The sequence below is a fragment of the Pezoporus flaviventris genome, unplaced genomic scaffold (genome assembly GCF_033815535.1).
Source record: "Pezoporus flaviventris isolate CSIRO_AGI_PZ_B2104156 unplaced genomic scaffold, CSIRO_AGI_Pfla_v1 ptg000029l, whole genome shotgun sequence".
NCBI lineage: Eukaryota > Metazoa > Chordata > Aves > Psittaciformes > Psittacidae > Pezoporus > Pezoporus flaviventris.
Window position 1 is genome coordinate 220,099 of NW_026892577.1, and position 23,943 is coordinate 244,041.

The 23,943-nt window shown below is 42.9% G+C and overlaps 1 protein-coding gene across 1 annotated transcript in view; it reads left to right on the forward strand.

Moving 5' to 3' along the window:
* CHST15 (carbohydrate sulfotransferase 15) overlaps window positions 1-3,183 on the forward strand; it is a 44,906-nt gene extending 41,723 nt beyond the window's left edge. The window contains exons 7-8 of the mRNA XM_061458547.1: window positions 1,144-1,291; window positions 2,558-3,183. Of these exons, the coding sequence (XP_061314531.1) occupies window positions 1,144-1,291; window positions 2,558-2,748 (339 nt within the window). The 3' untranslated portion in view covers window positions 2,749-3,183. The remainder of the gene's footprint in view (window positions 1-1,143; window positions 1,292-2,557) is intronic.
* The last annotated feature ends 20,760 nt before the right edge of the window (window positions 3,184-23,943 follow it).

Genomic DNA, 23,943 nt, shown 5'->3' on the forward strand with positions numbered 1-23,943 from the left:
AAAACCCATCACTGAGGACATGTTTCACCCAGTATTCCGTGAAATGGGGCATTGACTGAGGGCTGGAGAGCTATTATTAGTATATGTGTCATTATTATTACATGTTAGGCTGATGTTTTAATTAAATGTTTCAAATTCTTGTGTAGCATGTATACAAAGAAGTCTGCTAAATATAGATGCTTACTGTTATAAACAGCCAAAGACTTGCATCAGAATCATACATTATGATAATAATGACTAGGAATAATTCAGAAGAGGGCTTATTTTACTGGAATTTAGGTATCAGTGTAGGCCACAAGTCAGTGTAAGAAGTGAAAGACACAATTGTTATCTGAATTCATTTGTTCTGCAGTAATGCGACTTAAAGATGTTAAGTCTTTTTTATGAAAGATGCTTATGACTTGGGATTCGTGATTCTCTCTTCTGAGCCTGAAGGGATTTAGGAAAGTATTTATAGGCACAGTTGGAGGTTGGACTTTTAAGAACTCCAGACTACCCTTTTTATGTTTCAGCTTGTTATGTAAAATTGAGGAGGGAAGAAAAACAGAGATTAGATCAGGATAGGCTGAAAAACTGCCTTTTCACATGCCTGGTCTAACATAGTCTGGCACTCTCATCGCGTACTCAGACAACGTGCCATTAACACTGTCTAGCAGCCACTGCTGCTTCAGCTTAGATCTAAATCTAATTATTGCAATGAGAGGATACAAGCAAATACATCCAAATCTAATTCTTGACACCAATTTGGAGTATTTGTACTACTCACAGTGAAGCCTGGGTCATCCCAAGCACAGAGGAGCATGGAGGTGAGATGGCCAAGCATCCTTCTTCATATAGTTGTTTCTGTGCAGTGCTTTTATGCAGACCTGTGCCTGGTACAGCAGGTACATTACCAAGCCCTTAGTAAAATGGTATCTCCAACCAATAGAAAGGCCATTTACAAAGATTTCCTTAAGCTGCACTGAAAACAAAAGGAAGATTAAACAAATGTTCCATGTTCAGATATTGTCTTTTTATGGTTCCTCAGAAGCACGTGTGTGGGAATTTTGCCCAAAAGGCAGAGCTGAGCTTTGGTTTCTTACTGCTACAAGTGTTCTAAGATGAATTAATCTTTATTTGCTTTGGATTTTTTTGTGCTTACAGGTAAGGTTACAGGTTGGGCTCTATGTCGTGTATCTTTTGGACTGGCTGACAGTTTTTAACAAAGATCAGATACTTGTTCTTCGTTTGGAGGACCATGCATCAAATGTGAAGTACACCATGCACATGGTGTTCCGGTTTCTGGATCTGGGTATGTGTCTTCTGGCTGATTTATCCTTCTTCTAGGTAATTTTTGCTTATTAGGAGACAAAATAGGAGCATGGGAATCTGGCTTGAAGTATGCATTAAACTTGTTGCCTGGAGTCGAGCAAAATTAAAGCTCTCAAATTCCCATAGAAAAGCTGGTGTTGGAAGATGTTAATAAGATTATGTCAAGGAAAAAACTCAAAATCATTCAGCATGTAGGGATATATCTGATAAATCTTATCATATGGAAGCCAGTCCTTCTTCTGAAGGCAGTCAGGGCTTGTTTGACATGGGCTTACATAGGTGCAAGAGCAATCCCATGCAATTTAAACAAATCGAAGTGTGCCTGCTGTTGCCAGCATCCACCAATCCAGGATCTAAATCTGAGTATGATGAAAGGTTGAGCTTCTAGCCTTGGGAAAAGGGGGAAATTGTGTTTTTGCTGTGTTGATTGAGACATCTGCTGCTAATCCTCAGAGAAACGCTGGCAGACAAAATGTTGCCCAATGTTGATTTGACAGTAGCAAGAGGATGAGAATGTGGCTGCAAAATAGTCTGGCTGGTCCAAACACTGGTCTAGATGATGAGAAAGTTTGAATGTAGCAGATTGAACAGATGAAGTGTTTGGCATCTCCTTCCTGAATATGGTTTACACTGGAAAAGTCTGTGGGTTTTTTATCTTGCTGAAACACACTGTCAAGGGCTTACTTTTGTTCCTGGAATAGGGGCATTGCTATACCCATGGACCACTTTGATCCCACTGACAGCCTCTAAAACAAACAAAAAAGAGGGCTTACATGAGTGAAACCCATAGAGTTGCTGTCAGATATTAGACAACTCACATCATAAAATGAAGTGACACTAGCAAATAATTGCAAATCCAAAATGGATGGAAAGTTATAGTCACAGAATGGATTGGGTTGGAAGGGACCTTGAAGATCATTTAGTTCCAACTCCCTTCCATGGGCAAGGCCACCTTCCACAATGTCATAGCTGTCTTCTGAAAACACTCTTTTTTTCCTCCAGGAATGATTTATGCTGCTTGTTGTAGCAATGATTAATTAATATGGAAGGAAAACATATTATTTCCATATTTACTAACAGTGATTTATTTCACTAGTCTAAGCCTGTATTAAGTATTCTGAAACATCACCGCTGCTAACGCAAATTCCATTCATCTTCCCCCGGCAAACCTGATTTAGTCATTTGCTGTCTTTAGCATGGGCATTTTTAGTGAAATATGCCAAGATAACCTTCTGGTTTTCCACAGGACCTCTAAGTGAGAAACAAGAAGCTCTGATTACAAAGAGTCCTGCATCAAACACTAGACGACCTGAAGACAGAAGTCTAGGACCTATGCTGCCAACAACGAAGGCAATTTTAAGAGATTTCTACAGGCCTTTTAATACGAAACTGGCACAAGTTCTTTTTGATGATGCTTTTTTATGGAAGAGGACATAATATGTAAATTTGGTGCCACAAATACAGCGCTTAAAGGAGTTTTTATTTTTTTAAATTCTATTTTTGTGCGTGGATATTTACATTTTTCCCATTCCAAAGAAAAGCCGATTGATGAGCTGAGACTCTCACCTTCAGTCAGCACACTTCATGACAGCTATACCACATTTTCCTTGTGAGAATGTAAAGCATCTTGTTTATCAGTTTATTGCAACTTCTTCTACCCCTGGAAAAGAGTGGAAAAGCATTAGTACAAAGATGATGTCTTACTCTCTCCATGGGGATGGTGAAGTTTAACCTTCTTTAAGATGCTGCAACACAGCACTAGCATCAGTTTCCTACAATTACACTTATAATCTCATTTTCAGTATATGTTATTCATTCATTTTTTCAAACTATCAATGTCATTTAGTCATTAAAATTTTTAATTGAATTCAACCTAAAATTTGGTTTCTTTTTGTCAGCATACTCACAAATGGTCTTCACTCTCAGTAAGGTTTTTATGTTTCCTTAATTCTGAAACAAAGATAAAGGATAATTGCATTTGCATAAATTTGCAAGTCTAATTTATACCTTCAAGATAAATGGACTTTCTTAGCCACAGATCTTGTGAAAGAACATTTTCTATTCCAGGTAAGAATGGATGACTGAAATACAAACAACAAGCCACATTTAGTGTCTAATATACAAATCCATTGTCTTCCATAGATTGTTCATGTAAATACAAATGCGTATCATTTATTCGTATTATTCACACATTTACCCAGGAAACCACTAACAGTCTTGGTGTAAAGTCCATTACTGGCCACGGAGAGCTTTTATGGAGTTTTCTGTTAGGTTCTACACAATTACTCTTCTCCATTGCAAAGAAATATGCATTTTAAGATCAATATGAGATCTTGTTATTAAATGCATAAATGGACAGGATGCACAGTATCTTGTGTCCTCATAGAGAGGGGGTGTTACCTAATTAATTGGTTGCATGTTGTGTGTTTCCCTCTTCAGGAAAGATGTCTACACCTAGTTAAGAAGGTTGAGATATGCAGAATTGATTAAAAAAAAAAAGTTTTATCAATTATGGAGAAATTTTGGACTATCTGAAAGTTTTTCTTTAACCAAAATGTCCAAATTTGTCTATAAATGTGCAGTAATTCAATATTTGATTTCAAACACACCTGGTCAGGGTCACTGATAGCTGCAGATGAAGATGGAACTGGCTGGCATGGACACATGAAAATGCTGCCTGTAGATGACTTCATTTTAAGGCCAAAATGGATTGTTTCTTCCCTGAATGCATGTTGAGTGGACCAAATGAAGCTGGTATTTAGCTACCAGGTATCAAAACCCCAAAGAATCATTTCTAATTGGCATTATGTGTCCTTTCAACCTTTACACAGGGCCCCACAATCCAGCTTCCTGATGGATTCACAAATAGATTTCAAATACTATGGGTAACTATTCACCATCTTCCTCCACAGGGACAAGTTATTTACCTCCTGTGTTTCTAAACTGAGAATTAATGCTGAAAACTTACATGAATCCTGAACATTTCACACGTGAATATGACTGATGCTGTGAGATTTTTTTGTAACAGAAGTATATTTCTAGGTACTTTGCCAACTGTTAATGTGCTGCCTAAAAAGGGTTCAGTCTGGTGTTTGGAAAGACTAAAATAAGTAAATGAGGGAAGTAGTTCTAGACAACCAGAACAGATTAGTTCTAGTTCAGGAATGCTTAAAGACCAAAAATGGTTTGAGAACTGAGGATGGATTATTTTAGCAGTACAAAAAAATACCATGGCAGAATGAATCAGAAAATCAGAATAAATTCACCGCTGTTTGCAAATGTAAAATTTTCAGTCAACAGTTTATTGACATTAAAAGATTTCTGCTACCTGTGCTCTGAATTAGAGTCAACACTGTGTGGTCAGGATAATGCTATACACAATGTTTGCTAACCTGATCTGCCATGGTCAAATATTTCCATTACAACCACGAGTTCATGATGTTATCTTACCTGCCCTAAAAGCTAATGAATGTTTCTGCTATTATCATTTAGTGTGAGGGATAATGCCATGAACAAATGACACACAGTAGTTTGTGTCACACTGATGTATGGTGCTGAACTCTAATTTCTGCCAGCAGACTCATGCAGTCCATCAGTGGTTGGGGAAATTCTCTCTGCCTTTTGCCCAAGTATATAAACTAAATCAAAACATGCTTCATGGTCATAATTTCTGCTTTTTTTAAGGCTGAATCATACCCATCACCCTCCTAGATTGAGGTCTTGCGTAGTTCTGACTCAGAGTAAGGGAAAGACTGGAGGTTCCCTGTATGATGCTGAACAGTGGTGTCTGGATGTGCCCAAGGGTAGGAGCAGGCAGTGCACTGAGAGTCATTGTGCTGTGGAGAGCACTGCAACACATAGGGAAGGGGCTATAAGCTATATGTGATCTGAAAGCGAAGTCTCCAATGAGGCTGTGTTGTGGTTGAAGCTGCTTTTAGGTCTTCATCTTTTTCATGAGCTCCAAATTATGGTCTCTCACTTTAACACATTGCAACCTTATACTGTTGGGTTGGGGCACAACTAAGTATCAAAAAGTAGGAAATTAGCTGTCAAAAGGGTATCTTGGAAGTAAGGATATTGCTCTCTAGTCCATACTGTAAAAATAATATTGATCTGGTGACCTTAAAGTAAAAAAGCATTTGATTTTCTTGAATGATGTGACAGTGCTGGGAGACAGAGCCCCTCTCTGTCAGCCTCAGAGCAGTGTATCGCTGCCATTCAGTGGCTTCACTCCAGCCTCACAGCAGATCTCTATATTGGATAAAGCTCATGCCAATTTCTTCCAATTCCCTTCACCTTTCTGTTGACAATTCTAGCTGTGAAAGAACTCAATATTACTGTTATTTGCTGCAGCACTGAGCTGACCTCCATCCCCAGAGCAGTAATTTGCTAAGGAATTGGACTAGCTATCGACACAATAGATTTTCATGTTTGCCAAAGCGTAGCAGCGGCTCTTTGCAGAGACCTCCGAAAATGTGTTGTCTCATATTGCGTTCTCACTCTTATCCCTGCTGAACAGAAGTAATCAGGCAAAGATGCAGCTTTGCTGAGTGCAAAGGCACTGAGGGAAGGGTTGTTTCCAAATATTCTCCCTGCTACTGCAGAAGAATGTGAAATGTGTTTTCTGTAAGACCTCGCATGTTTGGGCCAAGCAGCTTGGCTGGCTGAAAGAAGCACAGTAAAAACAAAGGATCTCCGGCTAAGAAAAACAGGCACTGGTTTACATGGAAAATGTTAGTATCTGTTGAGTCCGGTGCACAGGGTTGTATGCTTCAGCTTAATAAACTGAAGATAAATGGTGAAGCTGCCACAGTTCTGAATACATCCTTCTGACAAGAATTTAATCCATCTTCCAACTAAGCCAAACGCTCTTTTGTTAAAGACAAGGCACAACAATGCCACAGGAAGTTACTCCTGATAGATATCCCTAACACAGGCACGTGAAACGATGCTCCATCCCTGGCAGTGTTCAAGGCCAGGTTGGACACAGGGGCTTGGAGCAAGCTGCTCTAGTGGAAGGGGTCCCTGCCCGTGACAGGGGTTGGAACTGGGTGAGCTTTAAGGTCCTTTCCAACACAAACCGTTCTAAGATTCCATGGCTCTAGGATGTCTTGAGCAGCTGTATTTTCCCAACAAACGCTTGTGTTGCAGCACCATCGTGTGGACAAAGCGGGCAACACTTTGTGCCGCGGACACGGTTTGGGTTTTCTCTTCCTATATTGAAAAAAAGGCAGGTGCAAAAAAGGGGAAAAATGATTTCCACTTCTTTTCCAATGCCACAGGAATAAAACTTCCCGTGCAGCCCAGGAGCTGGGGACCCGGTGGAGGTGCGCTGACTCCACATATCCCCAGCTTTGCAGAATCACAGAATCGTTTAGATTGGAAAAGACCTTTAAGATCATTGAGTCCAACCATTAACCCAGCACTGCCCAGACCACCACCAAACCATTGCTCTCAATGCCACATCTACACATCTTTTAACTACTTCCAGGGATGGTGGCTTCACCGCTTCCCTGGGCAGCCTGTTCCAGTGCCTCACAACCCTTTTGGTGAAGGCACGCTTTCTAATATCCAGTCTAAACCTCCCCTGGCACAACTTGAGGTTGTTCCCTCTTGTCCCATCACCTGATACTTGGGAAAAGAGACCCAACTCTCGCTACAACCTCATCTTTGCAACCCCTGTTGGGGAGTTGCTTCAGGGTCCTGCATGTGCTGCAGTTTCCCATTGGGATTTGGCAGCACCAATGCTGACCATTATGCAGCGCTTACCTCTGCACAGAGGGGATTTATTAGGTCATGTTATTGCAGTGATACTTCTAGTTGTTAATAGCAGAGTGGCTGCCAAACTGCTGTCAGGCTGTGGCCTGGGAAACACAGTTTGCAGAGATGCTGTTAAAGCCTTTGGTCCACACTTCTGCCTGTGCTTCTCTGCCTGCATCAGGGGACATACGTCAGAGGCTGAGGCTGGGGAGATGCTCACCTCCACTGATCCCAGCACTGTCCTCCTGGGGACCCTTGCTTCTAAGTCACAGCTCCTGTGAAAACTCTGCCAGCTCTCTGTGCTACCTCAGTCAATGGAACGGCCCTTAAAATGATTGCCAGCATGGCAGGGGCTTAATGGGCTGCCAGGCAGAAAGCTGCCGTTGAAAATTAGAGGCCTGCTGGGTACGTATTAAGTCACAATTAACAGAAAAATAAGATTTAGAAGACACTCAAATAGTGATCAGCACATTCACGTCAGAGGAAACACACACATCCCATCCCTCGCCCTCATCGTCTCTGAGCATGCATTTGCTAGGTGGAAAAGCTGCCCCTTTGAGCAGGTCTAGGTGTGCTGGTGTCTCCACAGCAGTGGAAGGGGCTGTTCCCACCCTTGGGCTGTGCCACAGCAGGGGAGCACTGGAATACCGGGCTCTGTATGTGTCCACCTGTCTTCTCCTCCTATCACCCACCAAATGTACTTCTCTCCAATGATGGCTTCAGGAAGAGGGGGTAAGATTTCTGTGCACATCTGTATCATGTCTGTATCTTTTGACTCATCTGATGCTCTGCTGGGGTGAGAAGCCCCAAGCCCATGATGTGACTGGTTCATCACCTCCAGTCCTGGAGAAACAAGTCCCAGAGAGGGTTGGGAGTGCACCTAATACCTGCCTCCCTACCCTCAGATGCCTTTCCTCTTCAGTTTGGATTCCCAGCTCAGTGGCAGGATCCTACCCACTGCAACACTCCCTGTTTCCCACCTACCCAGGTGCTCACTCTCCTTTAGCTGCATGTCACAGCCAAGATCTAGAGGAAAATGCTGAAAATGCAACCTTAAGAGCTTTACAATTGCTGTTTAGTTACTGAAGTAGCAGTTGCTGCAGTAACAACTTACTGCAAGGTAGTGGTAGCACTGCAAAGCTGCTGCACAGGGCATCTTCCCAAGGAAACCTCAGGCAAGCACTGTCACTTAGTGTCAAAAGAGGGACAGAATAATTCACAGTTCTTTCCTCAGCCTAGGTATGTCTCACAAAATGATCCCTTCATCTACTAGTGAATGGGAATGAGAAAAGAGAAGGTGCTGATACTCAGTATTGCAGTGGAAGAACAGCCTCAGAGGAGCTCCCAAAGCTCTGTTTTAGGCTACAGAGGCATAAGCCATAGGTGAATGGCAAATAACTTGGGGCTTAGCTTTTGAGGAAGCTTAATCCTGATTGTTTAACATGCTGGGTTTCTCAGAGACCAAAGATGCTGTCTACTTCACACATGTACATGTAGTGAGACATCATCCATCAGTGGCTGCTCGCTGTTTATCCAGCCAAGCTGGGTCTTCTCCCACAGGGATATATTGAGAAAAGGGTTTGTAGAAAACCCAATTGTGTTTAAAATTTCAGTGTTTGTTTTTCTTGGTTTAGAAACTTGTTGAACACATCCGCAAGTCAGATGAGTGTGCAACATAAGATTTAGGTCATTTCCAGCTTTTCTGTCTTCCCAGCTCAGCCCTCGTGGTGACACACAGCCTGTGTATATTTATTTATGCATATTCCAGGCCTGAACTGACTTAATTTAAGTGACCGTTGCTTTCTCAGGTCTTCTAGTAGAAGAGCAATTGCCAACTTTCTACTCAGGGGACAGTCATATTGCCATTAAATAGGCATTAAAGCAGAAATAGACTTGGATATCTCCAACCAAGCTATCCCAGGCCTGGAAGGAGCCAAGCACTGCCCCCTGTGCTGTCTGCCTGGGTGGCCCCAATTACCTGGGTGGTTAATTAAGTTTAAACATCTTAACTCTTCCTCTAGTATGTTGAAATCAGAGATAGAAAACTGCTGTCCATTGACATGAGCAGGGCACACAGGGCAGGGTCAGGAGGCAAAGGCTGTGATACAACAGCTACAGAAAGGGATGGAGGAAGGAGGAAAAGAAGAAAGAAATCCTGCAGTTGAGTCAGATGAAATCCTGAAGAGCTGAGAGAAATCAATAGGGCAAAACTGCACAGAAGAAAGTAAATCCTCGCAAGGTAGCCAAAAAAATAGAATAAATCAGACAGAGAAATAAGCAGGAAGAGATGTAGGGCTGTCAGAGGAAAAGAAAAGATGGATTATTTTGACCATCTGAAAAGGCTTAGGTAAAGGACATAATGATATAACCTGGGGAAGCTATGTTGGCTTGGCTGGAAAGGTATCAGCTGAGCCCACCACAGACTTGTCTGTTGTTGCATGTTGCACTGGGAGGTCAAACCTCAGAGTCGGGAGGAGCAGGGATGGGATGGAATCTGCAGAAATGTGTGTTCCTAACCCCCCTTTGCTCAGCTCATACAACAGAATCCAGTGCCTCATTTAGGCTTGGGAAGGAGTAAACTCTGTTAAAGGGAACAGAGCAACTATTGAAGGGGAAGGGCTAAAATAAGAACAGGAGCTACTAGAGTGGATTGAGAGACTGAAAGAGGCTAAATGCTGCATTTATAGCTAAGAAAAGTGCTGACAGTGCCAACCAGAGGAGTTGTGGATGTTGTACCCAGAGAAGCTGTGGCTGCCCCATCCCTGGCAGTGTTCAAGGCCAGGTTGGACACAGGGGCTTGGAGCAAGCTGCTCTAGTGGAAGGGGTCCCTGCCCGTGGCAGGGGTTGGAGCTGGGTGAGCTTTAAGGTCCCTTCCAACACAAACCATTCCAGGATTCTGTGGTTGGGGGATGTCTCAGTGTCCCTGCATGCACACCTGGATGGGAGGACCATCCAAGGGAAGGACTGTGGTCCAGAGGGTGTGTAAGAGATGGCAAGAATTGCATAAGCCTTTCATTTTAGTCTCTGTGGGAAACCATGCTGGCAATTTTAGGTGGTGGGATGTGATGCTGCTGACAGAGGCAATGTGTAGCAGGAGCAGCACAGTACTTGCCAAAACCCATCTGCCTGCAGTGTGTTCACACACTGACACCCCATCCCCTCAGCTGCAGCTTTGAGGGGTCTCCAGGCGTTTATTTCCCAGGGGTGTAAGATCAGATGAGGCGCGATTAGGCCAGCAGCACACCACAAGAGGGCAGGGCATCTCTGGATATTCAGCTGCAGCTGGAAACACTGGTGTGCAATGGGCAGACCCAGATGAGCTGCTCTGCAAACGACATTCAGGAGGTAGCAAAAGAAACCCGGGGAAAAAGAAGGGACATGTCTGATGGTGACTGCAGCCAGGTGGGCAAATCCTGGTGAGAGATTCACTCACAAAAAGCTTTTAACAGAGGCTGTCTCAGAATCACACCAAGTGTTGAAGGGAAAGCGTTTCTCATGGCACATAACACAAACGCATACATAACTCAATATATCCCTTACATAGCAGCATAACTCAATCTAACTTGTACATAACTCAACATAACTCAATATAACTCCCACATAACTCAGCATAACTCAATACAACTCGCACATAACATAACTCATACATAACACAAAGAGCTCTGGGAGAATCAGGCAAAAGGACTGAAACATGCACAGCAGTACAATTTACATGCACTGCTGTAATCATTTAGATTGGAAAACACCTTATAGATCATTGAGTCCAACCGTACAGCATTGATGCTATTCGTGTAGAGGCACTGGTATTGGGATCCTTCTCCTCTCTCCTGCATGAGCCCACCAGGTCTGGGGTAGCCCCACACCTTCTAATTCACTCTGATCTGTGCTGCTGAATACAAATCCCTTTTCAAACCTCAGTGCAACTAATATGGATTTTGAAGGTAGCAAATAAAAATACCACTTCCTCATTGTGACTGGCAAACATAAGCCCAAACTCTAGGAGTCTGTTAATTGCAGTGCATTATTTAGTTATCCTGGAGCATGATATATCAGGAAAAGGACATCTAAACAATTTATGCCCAGTGAAAAATCCTTCTGTGATGGTTGCACACTAAGCAGTCAAGTCAGTATTTATTGAATCATTAAACAGTATTTAAGTGCTCTGTTGCCTCACAGTGACATTACCAAACTGAGTGTTGCTGAAGCATCTTTTGGTTCAGTATTACTATGAACACATAAAAACAAGCTTAGACTGAAAAAGTAAGCCCTCTACATCTAAATACCACCTTCCAAAGAGGCACATATGAGCTGGTCTTTGACAGCGCTGTGTCATATGGCCCAGGGTGAATCCTGGACCGTTTGTTCCTACTCCAAAGCCAAGAGTGCATGATGTCTGGCCTGATTCAACAGTTAATATGTGCTTTGCTGAAACTGGATTACCAAGTGCATTTCATTTCAGCAGATGGTGCTGCCGAGCCGTCCCATACTTCTAAGTGGTTGAGCTTTTGTAATACTGTATTTGAGAAGTACTGGGTTTATACATTCATATTAAGCTGCTTTTCAATAGCTCCTTTCTTCTATATTTGCTACAGAAGTGTATATTACTTAATGAACACCCCGGTGGGTACTCATTGCTGTGTAATTAAAGACTGGGGACCTGAAGGCAGCACAGCATGAACTGAGACAGGGATTTGAAACAGAACAATTGGGCAAGCAATCAAAATCCTCAGCTTCTGAAGCCAGAAGATGTAAAGCACTTGGACCAGTGCAAGCGTACTAGCATGAGTGTGGTAAAACCCTCAGGAGGCAGAAGCTGTAGGTGTCCAGCACCACGTGAAGCAGCATTTGCTGAAGTTAACTGCTTGCAGAACAGAAGCTCAGCAACAGAAGTGTTGGAGACCTGGAGAAGCCAGGTCAGAGAGAGATGAAAGCGTCCAAGCGCAGTCTTCCAACTGCAAAGGGAACCAACCAGTGACACATGTTCAGTGTTCACTGTTGTCTTGGCAGGCATCTACAGCATTTTAGACTGTAAATCTTTAAAATCTGAAGTGCCCTGAGCATTAAAAACAAATCTGTTATTGCTCTTAGGACTACTTTTGTTAGGAGGTGCATATTCTCTGTTCACATTTTCTTTACTTTCAAGAATGCTGCATCAAGGATTTGCAGCAGGCAGTATAACACCCAGCTCATGGTTGTAGCCATCAAAGCTAAAGGAAAGTAAGAGGATCCTGTAGCCAACATACTTCCTTGGGACTCAGAAGATTTTAATGATGTTTTAATGATACCCAGACCCCCATCAGATCTCAAGGAAGCCTCTCAGAAGGCAGACCTAGGACCTTCCTGCCCTTGAGGCTGGTGAGCATCAAGGAGGCAAATCAGCCATGTTTAGGCATTACACCTAAACTAATATTCCACCTAAGAGTATAGGATCATCCGAAGTCTTACAGGATAACTTGTCAATGGGACAAAAAGAGGCTACTTAAGAAACCCAGCCTGTGCATGGGCAGGAGTCCACACATAGCTCCAGGTGGGAAGAGTGAAGGATAGTCTAGAGAGCTTGGCAGGGCTTCTGTATAGGCATGGAGAGAAATCCCTCTTCTGTAAGGAACCAGCCTGATATTTGCCTGATTGGTTGCTTCAAAAGGACAATGCAACTGATTAGAGTAACTAGCTTGAGCAATATCCTGAGATGTTTTAATACGTGGAGCTCCTTACAAAGCTTTGTGAAGGTAGCCGGAACCTGGCTGCAACGAAGATGATTAGGGGAGTGGAACATCTCCCTTATGAGGAAAGACTGAGGGAGCTGGGTCTTGGAGAAGAGGAGACTGAGGGGTGAACTTATGTCTATAAATATATAAAGGGGGAGTGTCACGAGGATGGAGCCAGGCTCTACTCAGTGGCAAACAATGATAGGACAAGGGGTAATGGGTACAAACTGGAACACAAGAGGTTCCACTTAAACTTGAGAAGAAACTTCTTCTCAGTGAGGGTGACGGAACACTGGAACAGGCTGCCCAGGGAGGTTGTGGAGTCTCCTTCCCTGGAGACATTCAAAACCTGCCTGGACGCATTCCTGTGTAACATTATCTAGGTGTTCCTGCTCCGGCAGGGGGATTGAACTAGATGATCTTTCGAGGTCCCTTCCAATCTCTAACATACTGTGATACTGTGTGATACAGTCCCTAATGAAGAGTCCCTCCCCAGCATCCCTATAGGCCCCCTATGCAGTCTTTTAGGAGGCCTCCCAACTGACATGATGTTATGATATCTACCATGTGCTTGAGAAGAATTTGTAATATATCAGCAGTTTCATCATGAGAAATACCACATTTTTATTTAATCCCATTCAGGCCCAGTTCTCGTAACATTTGTCACCAGAGAGACTCATTTCTAGACACACGCTGCAGATTTTCTGCTCTGCAGCTCACACAGGTCCCTAGAATAAACTGAGCTGGTTCCTGATTGTGCTCGAAATATTTTCTCCCTAGCCTGGCTTTAATGCACATTAGTAACACAAATAACATGGGCTCAGGTTTGCAGGTTAGGCAGATGGAGGTACTTGCACCATAGAATCATAGAATAGTTAGAGTTGGAAAGGACCTCAGGATCATCCAGTTCCAACCCCCTGCCATGGGCAGGGACACCTCACACTAAACCATGTCATCCAAGGCTTCGTCCAACCTGGTCTTGAGCACTGCCAGGGATGGAGCATTCACAGCTTCCCTGGGCAACCCATTCCAGTGCCTCACCACCCTCACAGGAAAGAATTTCCTCCTTATATCCAATCTAAACGTCCTCTGTTAAAGGCCATGTCTTTCTTCAAGACGCCACTTGAAGAAATCTTCATTATAATTAATATCCCCTAAATAAAGTGTAAATTGTCTTTAAAAAATGGTTACTGAGCCCACAGGTGAATGGGAACAGTTCTGACAGTGCCAGCATGTCTGTTAGAGGGCCAGGCTGGATGCCTGGATAAGGACCTGAAGCACATGTTGATGCCAAAGTCTTTTCCTGCACTGCATAACACGTCAGGAAGAATATTACAGTATAAATATTGTTTCCCTGAATTACAGTCTTTCAAACATTCCATGTTTAGGAAAAGGAAAATGTACAAACTGAACCCAGAGAATATTACACAACAAAAACCTGAGTGAGTCACAACAGTAAACTTAGATACCTAAAATGTGCATGCAGTTATGTTGATTGCAGTTTAAATATCATTTCACATGCTTAAAGTCAATTTGAATAGGACTGTAAGGGGCAGCAACACTTATTTCAAGCATCTACTACCTTGTTTTTATAATTTATTGAATGTATTTGGGAAAAGAATTGTTTTCAAGTTGCTCCGGCATGAAAATCAGATGAAACCCAGCCCTGCACAGCAGAGCTGAAGCCCTGCACTTCCCTCTGCTTTGCAGCAACCTGGTTTTCATATGGGAAATGTCACCTTGTTGAAGTATGTGTGGAAGATGAAGGGAAGAACAAACCCACCTTGCATCTTCTGTGTGATGAGTGCCATGCACCTCAGCAAGGGATGGAAAGGAGAGAAGAGGCGGTACTTTCAGGCTGCTCCTCTAACCCAAACAGTTCCTTTGCTGCAAGTTTATTCTCAGTAAAGGGGAAATCCATTTATCTGACATCATTTCCTCAAAGGACCATCCCTAAGCATTTTCAGGCCATATGGCGCTTGTGTAACAGGCAGTTGAATCTCAAAGCACTCTTCTGAGAGGCAGCAGATACAGCACATACCACTGGTTGATCCCATCTCAGGTCATAAACACATTAGCTGCAGCCACAGCTGAGACATGCACCTGAGGCTGATTATTTCCTCTCCATTTCCACATGCTGCTCCAGTTAAATACTTGGCACCCATCAGTTCCACTGATGGAGAGAGAAGTGAGACTTGGGAATAGTAAGAGCTGAATGGGTTTGAGGGGTTCCCTATTGACTGTCCCTTCCCTAACCTAAATGTGTGCCGGTGGCCACAGCCTGGGGCTCTGCTGTAGAGGGAGGGGGGGTGTCAGGAAGGTTTCCAGCAGCAGTGAGCTGTGGAAATGCTTTGGAGTAGGGTTCTGTGCAGACAAGCACTGACTTGGCTGGTTGGGAGCCCCTGTAGTGAGGATTTTGTTGCTTGGTCTAAGGCCAGTAGTGGGGGGACTTAATGGAGCAAGGTCCTCTCTCTGTTATGCCTCTCTTTGGAGCAAGCAAAACTGAAGCAGAGTTGGTTTAGTTTAGGGGAGAGGAGCTTTTTACAAGGGCCTGTAGGGACAGGCCAAGGGGAATGGCTTTAAGCTGCCAGAGGGGATACTGAGATGAGCTCTTAGGCAGAAGCTCTTCCCTGTGAGGGTGCTGAGGCGCTGGCACAGGGTGCCCAGAGAAGCTGTGGCTGCCCCATCCCTGGCAGTGTTCAAGGCCAGGTTGAACACAGGGGCTTGGAGCAAGCTGCTCTAGTGGAAGGTGTCCCTGCCCGTGGCAGGGGTTGGAGCTGGATGAGCTTAAAGGTCTCTTCCAGCGCAACCCCTTCCAGGATTCTGTGGTGTATCTGGAGCTGCCGGGGACCCAGCAGCAAATCTGTGATTTCTGCTCTGGTGCATTTGCCTGCTGTTTGTCTCTGATTCCTGTGTGTCCAAGCAGAGTTCTGCTGCTTCAAAGGATTTCTTACTGGCTAAGGACTAAACAGAAATTGAATCAACATCACAAGACAGTATTTTGACTGCAATCACTTGGAGTTTTACTCTGAAAACAAAGGCTACATGAAGTAACGTTGCAGACATTGCAATGAAAAATAAAGAGATGCAATACAGTCACAGTAAAATAAGTAAAAAAATGTTTCCTCTGTATGCTACCTATAGACACAAGCAGTAGTGAAGTTCTGGGATCTCTAGAGCCTTTCTCTGCCCTCTGATGCATTTATGCATGCTGAGATGCTCTTTGTGGAGATTTATCTTCTTAAGCCTGTAACTATTGCTTAGGAAATAATTCTACTGGCAATCCACTGGAAGGTATAAAACCTTCCTCTGTTCCTACTGAGCACAGGTCAGTAAAACCCAACAGCAGAACCAGAAGGAGCAGGAGTAAGAGTGCTCCTCTGTGATTGCCAGCCTGGGTGTTATATATGCACAAGTCCCATGTTGGGTAGGAAACAGTGCCACTGTGCTGTTTCTCACCAGCATGAGCATCCCCTCTGGACATAAGCCCCAGGTGTGCACAATGGGGTATCTAAGGTGGCTGTATAGGCTCAGCAGGAGAAGGTGGGGCAGTGCCAAAGTCATCTCTAATGGAGAGAACAACAGAAGCTCCTGGGAACCTCTCCAAAGTCCTGACTCTGGTTATTTCCTTTGGTGAAAAAAAACTTCCTTCCTTTCTTCTCTCCCGATGTGTGAGGGTGGGATGGCACAGAGCCTGCTCCCTCTGTCTGTGAGGTCCTGGTGCTTTGCAGGAGCAGGAGATCCCAGCTGTGGGAGGTGTTTGCCCAGTGGTGGTCCCATCACGTGCCAAGGGAAGGTCACAGCTCAGCAGGTCCTAGGCAAAGAGAGGTGCATCCAACACATCTGCTGGGAGCCATCTGTGGAGTGGGAAGATGCTTGGCTGCTGCTGGAGGGGCATTTCTCACAGTAGAAACTTGTTCTTACCAGCCAGAAAAACCCAAACAGAAAGCGTGGGATGCTGTCTCAGCCATGTGAGTTGATAGGCTGAAGTGGCCTACTTTTAATAGAAGAGGCACTCTCAGGTGAAATGTTGAGTCTTCTCATCCTTGGGAGAACATGTCTCATTAAAATTTTATATGCCCTTTGGATCTCGGTGGTTTATAAACAAAGCATTTCCAATGCATAAGTGAGAAAAGACTGGAATAGCACAAATTGCTTCTTCCAGGGGAAAAAAAGTACAGGAAGAAAGAAAAGCTCAGGGATTTACTGAATATATATGGAAATTTATATAGACATTTGGGAGTTTTAGTCAACAGCAATGTCGTTGCTCTTGCAGGGAATTAGAGTAACTGGTAATTTCCTACGTCATTCCTTCTTTCTCCCTGGGGTGCTTTATAACATGACCTTTGAATTGAGGTCCTGAATGTGTTGTTGGGATAGGTGGTGCAGTCTGTGGGGTGTAGGTCACCTCAGATGGGGTTTTAAGGGAGCCTTCTGAACTAATTATCCATGTCGAGGGGGTGGAACTTGATGATCTTAAGGTCCTTTCCAACCCTAACTATTCTATGATTCTCCGATTTATATGGCTACCTTGTGTTACATGGGAAGGGACTTGATAACTCAAGTGGTCCCTTCCAGCTTCCCATTAAAGAAAACCAGTGGAAGAAGTGTTTGTTATTCTAAGGCTCTTTTCAGTTGCCATGAGGAAGCTCTCATATAGTAAAGAAAATAATAATCAGTCATATTAATGCATATCATTCATTGTACTGTAATGCTAAAAAAACGGTTTGATGCCTTTGTACATACAATCTGCCTTCCTAGTAAAAATAACATTTTTTCCTTTACATCAAAAGCAAAGCAAAACTTGCTATTTGTGCTGAGCTTTTTCAAGCCCAACTCTACAAAAATTCATTTCCTAAAACTGCAAAACGTGTTTCAAGTCTTTAAGGAATGAATAAGAGATCTTTGGGTTGGTATTGCTAAAGTACTCTAAGGTCTTTACAACACTGCATTAATTCCTGTGCAAACTTTTCCATCCTTCCCCAATATCCTTGTAATGATTCAGACTCCTTTTTCTATCTTGTATGGCTATTATCCATTGTGAGGGATGCTAAAGGAGGAGTAAGGCCCTGCGGTGCTTGTTGTGCTAACACAGAGGGGCAGTGGCAGCCCCAGCTTAGGGTGTCCCACGGCCTCCACCCACTCACACACCCCCATACACACAGACACACAGGCTGATGCTGGCTTTTCCTGAGACTTTTTAATCACAGTGTTATTTCTGTATGGTTTTGGTATGCTATAGCCATATTATCTTTGGCAGGCAGTCATATAAAGATTCGGATCAAAGGAACACTGCAAGTTCTGGAAGAAAATGTCTTCCTTGTAGAACAAGATCCCTCTTTCCTTTGAATAACCCTCTCCCGGCACCCATTGGTGAGAGGCTATTTCCCCATGTCTCACCTTTCTTAGTATTTAACAGGTACAATCACTCTTCTGGCAGCAATATTGAAGATCTGGCAATTTTCAGAGCCTCTGATGTGTGGCATCCCACAGAGCTGCTTAGTGAACCTGGAAGTTATAGAGAGCTAAAGATCAGGTAAACACTTGGAAGCGTGCTTGCTTGGAAAGGCTGGGTGAGGTTCCCATGTCCTGCTTTCTCCACAGGCCACTTGTCATTTGAAAACACTCTGATCAGGTTGTTGGATCTCTGACGCTAATGTGCTCCAGGTCGTCCTACACCCTGGGAGCTGACGTGTTTTATCACAGAGAGACACAGCAGTAAGTGCTTATGAAATGGAAACACTGCAAAGGCTGCCAGTTGTCATTTGTTCACCCTGCAGAATGGTCAGCACTGGTTATAATGCACCACCACACCACCAGTGCAATCCCAGAGCCAGAAACAGAACCCTTGCAATAAATACAAATAAAGCTGAGAAAGGGCTGCTGAGATGTAAATAAATAAAACCATCTGCTAAAAATTGACCTCACCTCTCTAACAAAAGCCCTCTCAAAACCAGAGGGTGGCTGCCAAATGCATGCTTGCTGCTTAGGCAGCTGTGATGAACGGCATTTACAGACTCGGAGTGAATCCTTGTGAGGTCACTGGCTCTGAGAATGGATCCATTTTGGTTCAGCGCTTGAGCCTGAGTTGTGGCACCCTTCCGGTCACCTCTGTTAGGAGACTGGAGATCAAAAGCAGGCAGTGGGATACCTCTGCTGACAGCGGGCTGTGCTGCCATACCCATGCAGTAGAAAGATCGATATGTTAATTTTACCCTGAGGATGCCTGGTGGCCAGCCCCAGTCTCTGGTTTCTTTACAGAAGACTGTTTTACATAGCGTGAGTGGAGGGAGTGTTAGTCAATCCTTAGCACCTTGACAGGACTTCATAAAGTCACAGAATGGTTTGAGTTGGAAAGGACCTTAAGATCATCCAGTTCCAAACCCCCTGCTATGGGCAGGGATGCCATTAACCCAACATCATTTAAGTCAACAGGAATAAAATGTCTTATGAGAATGAGATTTGTGTGCATTGGATACCCATTGCCTTGTGTGCAGGTTGGGTTTGCTCAGTGCCAGTCACTGTCTGCATCCCTTGGTAATCTAAGCCCTTCAGTTTTCTAGGGATATAGTAAAGAGTGAGAAGAGATTAAGGAAGTGCTGGGTCAGGCTGGCTCATCAGGAAGCCACAGATATTTGTGATTGAGAAGCCCCAGGCCCATTGTTAAAAAAAGAGATATTTCTACTCTGAGTCTTTGACTATGATTTTCAAAAACATGTAAGTGCTGGGGAGGACTTCCAAGAGGTCTCAAGCAGAATATAGAACTGTGTTTCCTGTGGGTGGAGTGGAACAGATGCAACAGGAAGTAAAAAGAGCTTTCTGATGGCAGGTGTGGAGCACTTCAGACTCTCTACTGAACATAGCTCCCACCAGGCAGCCTGGGTGAGCTTTGTCTGGAGGATAAGGAGACAGAAACAGACAGCCACAGGACAGATGTATTATGATCTTTCCTGGGCCTTTCCCTCTGCAGGGTACAGCCAGAGCACAAGTGATGCCCTGAGGAGGCCAAGACGCCCCGTGGCATCGTTCCCCTTCCCTTCTATTACATTTCTTGTTGGAACTTCCACACCTTGGCAGCATGCCCATGGTAGCATGAGCTTGGTCATTTAGGTGGCACTTATAATCATGGCAAACAAAGTCATCATCCCCCTGTTTCCTGGTTCTGCAATATAGCTCAGCTGACATGGATATACCGCAGCTGGAGGTCTCAGCACCTTAGGGTTGAAAGATGAGGATAACTAAAGCCTCACCTGCCCCCTTTTTAAAAAATAGATAAAAAATGATTGAGTTGAATCACTTTTGTGCTGGTGATTTTCTCTTGTAAACTTAGAGCACTGTGTACCAACATATCTAGTACTTCCTCCACTTAATAGCAATATGAACGGCATAATTTTCATGGCATGGTCATTATGATTCCTCTTTTTTACTCATATCACAGCCCTAAATTCTGAGTTATGTTTTCAGTCACTAAAATCCCCCCTTCTCTTCTTAAAGTATCAGAAATTTCTGAGAGAATGAGCACCCAAATGTTTTCCAACCGCTTCACTGAATTTGTTGGCTTGCTGGCTAAAAGTGTTTGAAGCCAATATTTGTTTCAGTCACACTGGAAGTTTGTTTTCCACCAGTTCCTCACCACTTATTTCTGGCATTTTGTCTACTAAATTTAAACTCTGTTTCTCAGTCTGTTTGTAAGATGTTCTTTTTTTTTGCTTCAAACTGTTATACTAACTAGATACTAAAAGTAACTACTATGCAAAGTATTGTGCTAAAGCTAAAAATGGACCATTTGTTTAGAACTGGGCAAACTTTCAAGCCAAGGGATACATTCCTACTGAAATCTTACCGTGTAGAGAAAGTTGTCACAGTCTCTGTCTTTATAAGCAGTACAGCCAGCTTTTCTTTTGCTTTTTATGAGGAAGCACGTTTTCCAGGTCAGTGTATCTATAGAGTTGCTCTTGTTTCTGTTCAACTCCGGAGTCTCCACAGGTTATCTGAGACCCACCATGTTTTTACCTTATTTGTTTTTGAGTACTGTTTGATACCATTTCCAAATATCATTTTCATTATTATGCCTCTCATCCTCAATGTACCAGTCATTGGGGAGTTATGCCTCACTATTGTACCAAACAAGTATTTACTGCAACAGGTCTGCAAGTCACATCTATGTGCAACCTGGCTGAAAGCACCGTGCCAACTTCTGGGTGTTCCCAGTGTGAATGTGGAGAGAACTCCCACCACAACTGTGCATATTCTACATCTTGAGATATTTACCAGTTCAACTTTCTCCTCTAATAATCGTCTTTTTCATCTACTGAATGTTGTGCATTTTCAGCTAAGAAAGAGTCAAGTTCTGCATCTGTTCTTTTCTTAGGTAGTATTACCATTATAGAAGCATAGAATCAGAGAATAGTTAGGGTTGGAAAGGACCTTAAGATCATCTAGTTCCAACCAAACAGAATCATGGAATAGTTTGGGTTGGAAAGAAACTTAATATCATCCAGATCCTATCCCCTTCCATGGGCAGGGACACCTCACCCTTGCACTTTTATTTTCAAGGGCAATCATACTATATCTCTATGCTAAGTGATTGATAGGAAACCCATTGCTTGTGGAAGAATACCCAATTAGAATTTTAAGTAGATGAAGCAAATGGGAATTATTTTGCTGTTTCCAAGTGGACTGCACACAGGTCCAAATGAAAAACGTCTTTGAAAGTTGCCTTGGGGCTGCTGATACCAGACTGATTCTAATAAGCCATCCAAACTACTGGATCTTATTGACATTATCAAGTACAAGGTAATGTTTATAATCCTCAGCTCCTAGCAGTCTTTGCTATCATACAAAGCACCTGGGTTTGTGTATGAATATTCAGGAAAGCATCTTAATTTGTACAAAAGATGTGTTTCAGCCAAAGCATCAGTAGGACATGTCATTCTGTAAAGGTACTGCTCCAGACCTCTGACAGATGTCAGTTTTACTGAGTACTCCTGGATAAGGTTGGGGATCTCCACTCTTGGGCCATGGTATATCTGCAAGAAAACAGGAAATCTCTAAAAACCAGTTGATCATGTAAGAAATCCTATACTTTCAGTTAACCCAGGTTTAATTAAATGAAAAAAAAACTACATATATTGCATGTGAACTGCTGCTAATCCCATGTATTGAAAAACATGAGTCCAATCTCATAAAATGTGAGATTTATTAAAGTAAAACATTTGGGCTTTTTCTGAAGCTTGTGTTTCCCTGTTATCCACAGGTTTCCTATTTCATTTTCATGTTTGCCTTCCCAGCCATGTGGGCTAGAAATTTAAAAGGAAATTGAGACTCTTACATATTAAGTAAGTTCAGCTGATGGACATCTAAAGAAAATATTCATTACCAAGCCACATGTAATAAAATCTTTCATCAGCTCCGTGGTAGATGCAGTGTTGTTCTTCATGGGCTGGCTTCTTCCAGTATTCGGTGTGCATTGCTCTTAGGTGGCAAATGTTGAAAGCCTATGCAATTAACACAACTCCATGGACTGGCCTCGTTACTGTTGCAGGTGAGTTGGTCACTTGACAAGTAGTGTTGCTTAAAGTATTTGCATTAACCTATTTTCACAAGAGATTCTGCTTATACTTTTGGCCTTAAAACTATGCCTTACTATGCTTTTACCACAACAAACACTATATAAATAAAAATACATTCTTTGTCCTAATAGCTGAGACTCTTAGGAAATACCAAATCTATTCTCAGCTAAAGGATAAATTGCCAACACAAGAAAATAGAGCAGGCCTTGAACCAATTAGCATCACATGTTTCCATTTAATACATTTATTACAGTTCCTAACAAAAAGTCCTGCCAGTTACATAACGCTATCATTTTGTGGATGGCAGGACTGGAACTGTAAAGTATGATATTGTTTTGGCACATAATCCCAAGAGCTTTTTCACTTCTGCTAAGTTTAAGGAAGCAGAATGAGGCTGATCCTGATAGCTTAGAAGGAAAGAGGTGCAAGTTTTGTAAACTAGTAGTTGAATACTAGTTCTACAGGTGAAGAGAAATTCCACTTGCCATCAAGTTGTGCTGGACATCATTGATAGAGAAAGTGGAACAAATACACAAATCAAACGACTTTACTGCTGCTCAGGGTCTGCCACAACCCAGGACAGATACAGAACCTGCAGCTGGTCACTGATGTCCTTAGGGAAAAAACTCTCTGTGTTGTAATTGTGGCTCTCAATGGGGTAACTTTCTCTAGGCTGCAAAGGTGACTGTAGGATGCCATCCTGGAATGATAGAATGGATTTTCTTCAGTTAAATTTAACTTTCCAATGCCCCAGATTATCAAAATGAAGGCTTGCAAAGTGCTTTCTCAGCATTGGCCAGAGAGCTTAAATCCATTATATCTCAAACCTTAACTTTTATCACCCCTTGCTGTTGTCACAGATCTATTCCTAGTCCCTTAAGGCAACTTCCTGATGGATGGCAGAGCTGGTGAGTGACTTACTGAGAGTCTGAGAGACAAATAATTATCTATGTGGAGCTAGTATCAATGTACATCCACAGATTTATGGTACCTAGAGATCAAAGCTGAGGGAAGTTCTCATATCTTAAGAAAATAATGCAGCTCGTTGTGCTCTTTCCTTTCGCCTTTCCTCCCACATTTCCTTATTATCCCAAACTTTTGGTGTACCTTCCCCTCCCCTTCTGACACTGTTCTCCATAATCAGTTACATTATGCGTATGTTTGGTTTTGTACTGGTACATACCATCTCACCATATACATATCCATATATGTTTCTATATAACACGCCATGTAAATTTCTAAACCTTGATTTACGTGAAGAACAAAAGGAATAAAGTCAGACATTTGGTTAAAAAACTAAAGGAAGAGTACAAATACAAAAAAAAAGAAAAGAAAGACTGGAAGAAACGACATTTCAACACATCATCCCGAAATCTCCTGTTTCTTGGTTCAACCTGATTCATGGCTGAACTCTTTGTCAAGACCCTTTTCTGTAGACCTATTCTCTTTGCAGAGCTGGCATTTTACATCTGAAAACAAGCACAGAAAGAGGAGTTGTGTTCCTGTTGAATATAAGGCCAATTCCATTGATTTCCATGGTAATACTTGAGCAATAAGTGATTGATATATATATATTTGAAACAAAAACTCAG